General features: G+C 31.8%; 1 protein-coding gene across 3 annotated transcripts; it reads left to right on the top strand.

Moving 5' to 3' along the window:
- Window positions 1–1,113: 1,113 nt before the first annotated feature.
- Window positions 1,114–10,562, top strand: Chro (chromodomain-containing protein chromator). 3 transcript variants are annotated; one of them, XM_088183979.1, is made up of 17 exons: window positions 1,114–1,280; window positions 1,680–1,782; window positions 6,070–6,203; window positions 6,273–6,461; window positions 6,538–6,705; window positions 6,773–6,946; window positions 7,028–7,218; window positions 7,289–7,453; window positions 7,515–7,711; window positions 7,782–7,979; window positions 8,043–8,173; window positions 8,275–8,343; window positions 8,421–8,573; window positions 9,208–9,321; window positions 9,392–10,009; window positions 10,076–10,196; window positions 10,273–10,562. In XM_088183979.1, the coding sequence occupies exons 2-17, from the start codon at window positions 1,695–1,697 to the stop codon at window positions 10,380–10,382; spliced, it is 2,820 nt and encodes a 939-aa protein (XP_088040105.1). In that variant the 5' UTR covers window positions 1,114–1,280; window positions 1,680–1,694; the 3' UTR covers window positions 10,383–10,562. The 3 variants fall into 3 exon arrangements, with proteins under 3 accessions (XP_088040105.1, XP_088040104.1, XP_088040106.1); XM_088183978.1 differs by having other exon boundaries at window positions 8,242–8,343; XM_088183980.1 differs by lacking the exon at window positions 8,275–8,343.
- The last annotated feature ends 332 nt before the right edge of the window (window positions 10,563–10,894 follow it).

The following is a 10,894-nucleotide window of genomic DNA, read 5'->3' as shown; positions in this document are numbered from 1 at the left end:
CATTAAAGTAATTGAGCGTGCAAAGAATATTTATTAGTATTTTATTGAGATGAAAATATAAAAAAAGGTAAATAAGATGCCTATAAGTAGTTTTATGTGAAAATTCAAAAAGTATGATAAGTTCTATAATATATTTTCGGTCCAGCTATTTATTAAAAGTATGTTGGTCATCATGTTATAATTTATATTAACGATTTTTTACGAGTTGATAAAAAAATCTCCACGAAGATATCTTAATAAATTCAACAAGGAAAATAATTATTTGTCCGGTAACACAGTAAAATTTACATAAATTTTCCTTTGTATATAATACATTTTCAGTTATAATTCATGCTCATATATAATAATCATAATATATTGCTATTTATAGTTAAATAAAATAAGATTTGTTTTATAACCATGGTTGAGTTTAGTTGGTTGTTACTATTATGTTGGTAATAATTGGTAATTATGTTACAATTTGTATCACCACGAAACGTGAGCATAATGTGAACTGAACGTTAAGTCGTGAGCTATTTTATTGTTAATCTATTGATTAATTATAATTTGTTTTAAAACATTGATAAAGTTCAGTTTATCATTATTGCGTTGGTCATCATGATATAATTTATATCACAAATAAAAATGAATAGATATTTTGTTATAGTGTTTTTTCTGATATTTATAAATATAGTAAGATCGTAACAATTGCAATTCAGGAAAGTATACATATCTTACATATTAACAAATTATTTTCCATTATCTTTTTAAGTTGGTCATTGTGGTTAAATTATGCAATAACTAATGCAATGATTTAATTCGCTTCTTATAAATAAATTATGTTACATTTTATATGTCATATAGAAATAGATTTTTCTATTTATTTTTTTTCACAATAAAAACCTAAAAGCTAATGCTTAGCATGTAGGAATTTTGAAAAAGCAGTCAAAATGGCGTCTTGTATAGTAAGCAAAAATGAAAAAACCGCGTGTGTAAAATTAATTTTATTGAAAAATAAAATAACTAAAATGGCATCGTGTGCGAAGGGATCACAGCGCGGTCGACGCTTTTATCTTGGCACTGTAGTGGGGGTCGTCAGCTCCTAAACGCCTTACGAGCGATTCTCTGATTGGTGTATATTTGAGAGCCGTCGTAACATAAGTAGCGCCACTGGCGACTAGTGGCGTGCCGACGAACGCGCTTGTCGTTCTGGACGCATCGTGTATTCCGGCACTGACGGCCAAGCCGGTCGGACTTCTTCTTTTTTGTGGGGCGGCGGGCATTTTTTTTAAATCGTGCAGGTTGGTATTTTATCTCGTAATTAAAGTTTAAATATCGTAATCGCATCGGGCGCTGTGTGCCTACGATATTAAATACGATACCGCGTGGAGTCTGCGCCCCCCGCTTTCTATGGGGCGTTTCGACGTTTCGACGTTTCGACGTTGATCGTTAGGGCCGGGACGCGGAATGCTTTTTTAAATTTGTCGATTATTTTGGCCATAATACTATTTTTCTTTTTATTTTCGTTGCAATTTCTAATGAACTCGTTTAAATTAAGACGTTTTTGATAGCGCTTATAAATATATGTCAAGCGAGTAAATTGGCGGGAAACGTTATATGTCATTTGAATTTTGTTTACTCTTCATTTTGTTTGTATGTATCTGTGAGTAAGACGTTATTGATATTGTTTTTCGATTTAGGTTATTTGCCCAACGATGTCGGGCACAGAAGAAACGGAGTCTCCCATAGAGGAAGTCACTCCGAATCCTGATGATTTGAAAAATAATCCTACTGTTATAAAAGGTATGTCATTTGATTGCTATATCCACAATTTTCATTTTTCTTATTGTAGAATCTGTTACAGCTTTTTTAATTATTTAATTTTTTCGTTACCTCCAAATAATTTTTATTAAAATTAAAAGAGCTAATTCTCGCTACGGTGAAAAATGGCAGACCATTTAATTCAAGACTGATTAGAAAACAAAATGGAGACTCATTTTTTATAATTGAAAACTTGGATGTAATAAAATACAATGATTTTATTGATTACAGATGCTTTATAGTATATCGGTGCATTTCATAAATTACTATCTATTATAAAACAATTTATCATAAACAATTTTTATTTAGTTATCTGCCTATTTTAGAGCAAACCACATACAGTTATGGAAAAAGTTGCGTCTTATCGGAAATTGCAATCTTTTGATGTTAAAAGGCACGTCGATTGGTATTTTAAAATGGTTGCCTCAATTACATTTGATAGCAATGTTTTGAGGCATAATCTAGTTTGATTCATTGCAGTAAGTAAAATGATTGGAACTTCAAATTTGAAAACAAAGTTGTGTAGTGACATTTTATATTGTTTAAATTATAAAATTTGGAGAATTATACGGTTTGCTCGTTATTCACCGTTGTATCGGCAGATTCATGTTTTATGTTAAACTAATTGTTATTTAATTTGGTAATCATAACGTATACAAAATAGGGTATTTGTTAAGAATGCTGGAGCTATGCTCAGAAACCAATGGTTATGAACTCCGCTGCATCACGTTGTTGGTTTGGCCCTAATGACTGAAAGTGGCAAACTACGTTTTGAACGTGAACACCCCATGAATATCTCAGCAACGAATCTACTTAAAAGGAGAATTATATTAATGGCAACAAGATTTATCTTTCATAAATGTTCTGACCAACATTCGTTCGCTCACACCTAACCAGTTTAAATTTTAAAACGTATTTATATAGCGAAACGTTTTTGGCAGTTTTCGTAGTCATTAGGGCCAAGCCAGCAACGGAGAGTTCATAACCGATGGTTTCTGAGCGTGGCGCCGACATTCTTAACAAGAATCCAAAAAAGTATTTTGTACATGTACAAGATGTCAAAATTATTTTCAACACTTTTCTATTATTAAATTTCGTTAATTTATTTTACATATTTATTATATATTATTGGGCTTTTGTAAAAAAAAAATATTTTAATAAAGAGGCTCTCGATGTTTTTTTATAAAATTGCTATGAAATATGTTTTGTTAATTTATTTTAATTTATTGGTATTATTTTATATAAATCATTTATATTTATTTAAAAACATTTTTTTTTAATATTTATACTTTCTTCAGTTATATACATATGTAAATATATTACTATCTGGAGTATCTCAAAACAGTGAAAGATCTACCACCGTACATGTGCAGCGATATTCATTCAACAAATAATTAATTTAAAACTAGTAGATTGTTCATAGTGTAAATGTTAGTTAAATGGCAGCGAATAATGATAGCCATATCATTTTATCGTAGTATGAACTTGTATGAACTTGTGTTCAGTACCTACGTATCCACAAAACTGTTTTACATTACATATTAAAATTCATTATAAGCCATATTATAGATGACATTTTCATGGACATATGTATATGTTGAGTAATTCCAGTGATTATATAATTAACTATTTAACTATAGTCAAACTGTGTACTATTTTTGGAATAACAATAACTTCCTTAGTTTTTTATCCTGATTATTTTTTTCTCAAGTTCTGACATAAAATAATTCACAAATCATACTGAGAATCTATTTATACATCAATCTATTTTATGTGTATGAATTAATTAGTAAATTAAAAAAATATATTTTTATAGTAATACAGTTGTATGGCTGATTCAAAAGCTTATTTTTTCACTTTTAACATATAGACAAATAATGATTCTTTCATAATAATTTATATTTATTTACTGATTGCGGCAAAAGGAAAGAAATTTCCAGCTGTAATGAAGAAACCCAGATTAGGATATAGAAAAGCTATTACTTGCAGAGAGAAATCAGTTATAATCTAGTCGGGGTAGATAAACTTATAAGCACGATTCTCAGTTATTGGCACACTAATGAAATGATAAATGATTACAATGATAATTCTGGGGTGTTGAAGAAGCACTTACAAAAACGATTATAAATTAAAAAATTATGGTAGTTATTTCTATATCAGACCAATAAGATTCTTAACTCTGAACTCTTATGTCGAGGTGGACTCGACATCAGTTTTTACCATCAACTCCTATGTCGAGGTGGGTTCAATATTTTTTTCAAGCTATTTTATTTTATATTATAAGTATCAGGTAATTGTGTAAAAAGAGACAAATTTATCACTTTACAACTAAATATACATGCGTTCAATATCTGGAATTAATAAAATAATGGTCTGCCTTGGATTGCTCGGCAGATACAGCGGGTGCCTGATACAATAGTTTGTGAACATCTGTGTATTTCTGCAGTAATTTATTCTTATTTGGACTATACATACGTTTTAATGGTTTTATAATTTATTTGTTAATTATGTATTAAAAAAAGTATTTTTTTAATTTATAGTTTTAAACTATCAAAAATGACGTGAAGTGAAGATGACTATTAAATTAATTTTTTAGATGAAGCTTTAGAACAATTAAAAATACCCTAAGACATGACATTTCTTAATGTGTTTTTATTCAGTACTTATTCTAATATGCGAATTATTTATGTTCCGAATTGAAATTTTCATTCCAGAATGCATTTTTTGGTAAAATATTTTATTCATGTTAAAGTTTTTCTTAATATTTTAGGTGTATTATTGAATATTATAAACTTGTGAAAAAATATTTAGCTTTCTTTCAAGGGATTATTTAAAAAAAAAATATAACATTTCAATTTAAAAAATTAATTTGCCAAATAAATATTTAATATACACATTAAAGAGTATTTATAATTTAAAACTCCCCTTTATCCCCCCCCCTGTATTACTCTAAACATAATAATTGACTAATTCACTGAAAATGACTTGTTGTTGATAAACTTTTTTAAAAAAGTTTTGGAGTGCGAAGGCTAAATGGTGTGCATTTTTTAATTGGAAGAGCAATAATGTTATCTTTTACATAAGGAAAATTGTGAGTCAAAATATTAGGAAGACAATGTCAAACATTCTGTTAAGAACTAGATTGCTCATTGACCAACCAGTCTAAACAATATTTATACTAACAAATTCTAGAGCATAAATCTGAAATTAATCTGAACCTTGTGTTAAATTTGGTAGCAAATGATGAAATATAGTTAACAAATATATTTATATGTAAGAATGTAATATTTGTAAACATATAACTAGCCCGATAGACCAGTTGTATAAGTCGGTGATTATTACCTTGAAAATCTGGATTCGAATCCCATATGAACCTTAATGCGTTTTCAATTTCTATAGTGTGTGTAATCGGAATTAGTGATTATTTTATAATTTTAATTTCAATTGATCATCACAAATTAGATTTTCTGTAGCTGTAATAATAGTTTATAATTAACCGTTTTTGCGCCGCAATGTGTATTACATATCAATGCGCTCATTACCGCGTATTTTTAGATTTACAAAGAAAAGTCATAAACTATAAAATAAAAAAAAAATAAAAATGGCCTCAATGACATTAATCATTTAGTCGAGCTCTTGATATTTATTTTATATTTTATTTGCAAATGACATTATCTATGGACATAGTGACAGCCCTGGCCTCTGGTTTTAAAACTCGCTATTCAAATTATCATAATTTTAAATGCTTCTTCATAGATGACTAGACATCCAACACGGCTTATAATATTTTTTCTTAGCGTAAATAATAGTTTCTTGCGAGAAAGAAAGGCTTCCGCGGCACCAGCGTTGTACCGCATCGAGCGACAAAATGCTCGTGCGGCATTAGAAATGTTAATAAAAAAAATGTCACTGATTTATGGACTTTAATTTCAGTCTGGTGTCTCATTATTTACTTAGTAGTTGTTTGTATTTACTCTGTTGTAACATGCCTGAGCAAACACAATCAACTACTAAATGAAGATTTAAAAAAATGTTCTAAAATACTAGTTGTGAATGATGGCTAAGAATAATAAGTTCAGTGTGTTTTACATTTTGGTTATTTTACTTGCAATGTTTTGTAGGAATTATTTTTAGGTTATTCTTTAAATCGCAGTTTTATATTTATTTAGTTAGTTTTGTAGTCAAGAATGAAACCATTAGCTGACAATAATAATTATATTTTTCAAGTAAACAACTGTTTTCGAAATCTAAAAAGTGAAGTTATTTCAGAAGCCAGAGAGCAAATGGGCGTGCTGGATGTCCACGTTTGTGGACAGTGCCATTCAGTTTTCCACAACGTTGAACAGTTCATTGAGCACCGTGATTCAGTAGCATGTTCCGGGAAGTCGCCCGTCCGAGATAGCGTTAGTATAATTGTAAAAATTTATCTCAATTTTCACCATATGAGTAAATAATTATTTCTTGTTCTGTAGACTGAAACGAAGCATCAAGTGTGGGCTTTCATGTTATGGAAGTGTTCGATGGTCACTCCCGAAATGGGGACGAACCGGTCGTGGAAGTTATACCAACAGTGGTGCAAAATGGACGATGTGCAGAGAGGGGCGTGGATCGCTGCCGGTAAAACTGTTCAAACCTTATCGAAATATTCTCACACTAAAGTGGTATGTCAACTTTTTATTGTTATACATTATTTGAATGAGTTATATTGTTTATATACGTTTATAATTTGTTTTTCAGATTGAAGTTAAATCGCCTGGAAAAGAATCACCCAACCTAATGAAATCTTTGTTAAGTAAACAAGAAGCAGCAGTGACTTCTTTGGGTACGCCGGGACTACGAAAGAGAGGCCGTCCTTCCAGAAAAGAAATAGCACAAAGATTAGAGCAGTTGAAAAAACTGCAGAAAGTAAATATAAATATTTGTGTGAAATTTAGTAAGTATTGTGATTATTAAAAATGTGATGATTCTTTAGAATGACGAAGATTTTCAACCGCCATCAAGTGGGGAGACAGACGATGAATCTACTATGAAAGAAGAAGAAGTTAAAACGAGGTCTCGGAGCTCCTCAGCTCCACTGAAGGCCATTGAAACAGAAGACGAAGGCAAATCAGCTAAAAATCTCGTAACTCCTAGACCTGGACCAAAGGTAAATACCAATTATTTATGTTGAAGTGAAACAAGATATTGATCGATTATCCATTTTATTTAAAACATATTAAATTTTCAGTCAAAAGTTTCATCGTATACTGAGAACATCTCCAAATTACCACCAGAAGGACGCATTGCAAAGAGAACTGAAAAGAAAGGCAATATAATAGAATCAGTCACCGAATACGTCGTAGAAAAAATACTAGCAAAGCGATTTAATATGCGTAAAAAATATCATGAATATCTAATAAAATGGGAAGGTTATTCACAGTAAGTGTTAAAATTAATTAGGTAGTTAGTTTGCTTATCAATTATTTTTTATAAAATGTCTTTTTTAAAGCGATCAAAATACATGGGAGTCTGCAGATAATATGGATACGTGCCGTAATTTATTGGACGCTTTTGAAAAGCAATTGGCAAGACAGAAAGAAATAAAAGCAATGAGAGCCGCTCAAGCGGTGACAAAAGCAGAAATTGAGGCAACACCTACATTTACACCGACCGGGTAAGTTAAACTAAATAAATTTGGTGTGAACGTTATTTTTTATCTAATGTTGTTGTTATAGGAGACTGCAGCGTAACAGCAAAGCGAGAGCAATGAATCAAGTGAAAGCGTGGTGTGGAGCGGAGCTTCCTTCATCCGATAGAAAAGCAGGCACCTTTTCAGATGACGAACCTCTTAGCAAGCGTATTAAAAGAGAGCCTGCACCAGGTGAAGAAGATTTAGAACTGAATAGATCACCGCAAGGCACACTAGTGAAATGTTTGTTCAATTACTCTATTAATAAAAGACTAACATGAAGAAGACGTTTATTTGGATTTTAACATTTTAGCATCTAGTTCACCAAATTACAAGCTTCTAAAGGTACCTGCCGATCAAAAGAATATTGTCAATGGAAGTCCAGGAACACCGAGCTCGCGTATTACGACAGAAGCTGAACTTGCTAAGTCTCTAGGCATTGGAACTAAAATGCCACAGATCAAAGGAGTCATTAAAGTGAATCCCAAAGAAATGCCAAATTTAAGCACAGGTATTATAGTACTGAATATTTACATTAAAAATGTGTTTTAATGTTTATTTTAATGATTTTCAGGTGTCTACATCATGTCCAAAAACTCTGGAATTATGCGCCTCGATTCGCCCGGGAAGCTTAGTCCGAGTCTGAATTTGAATCAAGATCTAATTCGAAAACAACTGTTGGCTGCTAAACAGGCGTCTCTAAAGGTATTTTTCATTGTTTGCTTTTCAAGTTGTTAACGTGTAGTTATACAATTTTGATGATCAATTTAAAGAAAAAACTTGAAAATTTGCCTTCTGGAATTAAGATTAACATGGTACCGGGAAAACCTCGCACTCCGACTACGCCCAACCAGTCCAGAATGCCAGGAAATCCGGTATTTTTAAAAGAAAAAAAAAGCTTTTTTTTTACTTGTTTTTATAGTTGATATATTTTAACCTTATTTAATAATAGTTGAAGAGACCTGGCATGACTCCCGGTGGATCCGGACAGATCGTCGAAAAGACCATCATAACGCCGAGCGGTCAGAAAATCATCCAGAGGTCCATACAACGAGCTCCGTCAATAGGTGGTACTGATAACATGATGAATAAACTCAGTCCGCAGGTTAAACATTATTCATTATATTATATCTATATATGTAATGGTGTGTTATATTCAATTGCTGCAATGAAACATTTCCAAAATTGTAGCGTATAAAAACTGGCATTGATAATTGAGCATCTAAAACTCACTACGAGATCGTATTTGTTTTTTTGTATTGAGACACCCAGAACCAAATTTTTTCTTCAATTTTAATACTTATTAATATCAATCATATATTATGAATCGAATATATTTTAATAATAATGTAAATATAGGTTACTTGGTTAATTAATACTACTTGTTCTCAGACCATTTTTTTACAGATAAAATACTAGTTTTATATTCATTATTATTACGTTTATAAGAATGTATATACTGTTAATACAATATTACTAGAAATTATAGTTTATTGCCAAGTATGAAGGTGACTTGTTGGGGAAATATTGTAATAGAAAGTATTTACACTATGTACTTCCATCAAAATTATCATTGAACTCATTTTGTGGATGTCATAACAAATTATACATCTTAAGATTGAGTGAAAACAAAGGTTTTTGATTATAACTCTTACCTCTACTCTAACACCGAATACAATAATTAAACTTTGATAATTCTAAATATATTTGATACATATATATTGTTATTAATGTATCAGGATCAAAACTTGTTAAGAAAAGTTGCCGCGGCAGCTAGAGGAAGAGCAAAGGCACCCGCTCAAATAATAAGATTCCGCGATCGTACGTCTGGAAATTCACTTTCTGACAACCATGTAAATTACGCTGCTTATTATTTATATTTATTTAGTATGATCGTATTTTTATATTTGTTTATTTATTTAGGTTGGATCTGAAGAAGAATCTTCCGACGATGATTATGTGACTGATCCGTTCCCCAAAGACTTGCCGCCTATTCCGCCTCCAAGTCCGGATCGTGATCTGACATTATGCCCGCTCACAGGTAAACGATTAGCAAGAGCTGAAGGCGAACCTACGCCTCCGCCTACTCCGCCGCCACCGCCTACTCCTCCACCACAAATCACCGATTCGGGCGATGTAGTTATGAAAGTAGAAATGAGCCCCGGCGGAACTACCGGCACTTTGGTCGGAAATGTTCAACAGCCTTCGTTGCCACAACTATTAGTCGACGATGAAGGAGAAGACAGCGAAGGAGGAAAGATTGTCAAGCGATTATTCAGTGGAGACGACAGCGTCGAGCTCTCGGGCAGCGACCCTATTATGATTCAAGGCGAAGATGGAGTGCTTTATCAAGTAGCTGGTAAAAATGAGGCTGGTCAGACTTTGTTGGTAGCGGCAGGTGGCGTTGATGGATCAGTTGAAGGTGGACTACGTGAAGATGGTGGCGAAGAAGGCTCTCAATGCGTCTATGTTACTCAACAAGAAAACGGTGAAGTTCTGACAATAGATCCAGCTCAATTAGCACAACTTATGCCTGATCATGTGAGTACCAATATATAATTTTTACATTTTTTTGCCAACAAGGATTTATCATATCTTGTATTTAAGGCTGGTGGAGACGGTCTCGGCGAAGGACTCCGACAAGTCACGGTGCAAGTTGAAGGTGAAGGTGGAGAAGATTCTACGCAAGTTATAGCTCAATTGGTACAGGCAGAACTTCCATCACCTGGTAAATATATTTCCAATATTGTAGCTTGATACTTAACAACATTAGGTTAATATTTAATATATTATTTGTATTCTAGGTGGCACGCGCCGTGTAGTGTTATTATTGCCTGATGGAAGTTTCACAATGACAGAACTAGATAATGAACAATATGCCTCTATAACTGACGGGGATAAAGGTCAAGAGTAAAGTATTTAAGGATCTACGCACATTATAGTTATCAAGATTTTTTTTTTAGTAATTAAATCAAACTTATACTTTATAAAATATTAGGATAATTATGAAATCTTGTTAGTGCTAATGGTGGCATATACATTTGTATAATTCGACAATTATTTTATCCATTAAATATGGATGTGTACAGTAAAATAAGTAGGTTAATATTTTCTTTAAATGTAGTACAAAGTATATATTTAACTCAAAATTAAGTTATTTCGGTTCTTACATGCTAGCTTTATTTTTGACTGAATTTTTTTATTAGAAAGATTAACCAACGTCTGAATAGATCAGTCAATTTTGAAGTAATCATGTTAAACAATTTATGAAATATTTAACACTCGACAACATTAATATGTAAGTTATACTTTAAGACCCGCAAGCAAAGAATCCATTTTTTTTCATAGTATAAGTAGTGGCTCAGTTTCAATTTTAGCAATTAAAATGTAAATATGAGTATTTTTTATATTATGTATTATAAAAAA

The sequence above is a fragment of the Plectrocnemia conspersa genome, unplaced genomic scaffold, assembly GCF_051122295.1.
Source record: "Plectrocnemia conspersa isolate PC_06_02 unplaced genomic scaffold, ASM5112229v1 ptg000004l, whole genome shotgun sequence".
Lineage (NCBI taxonomy): Eukaryota > Metazoa > Arthropoda > Insecta > Trichoptera > Polycentropodidae > Plectrocnemia > Plectrocnemia conspersa.
Note: the sequence above shows the minus strand (reverse complement) of the source record. Positions and strands in the feature narration are given on the sequence as shown.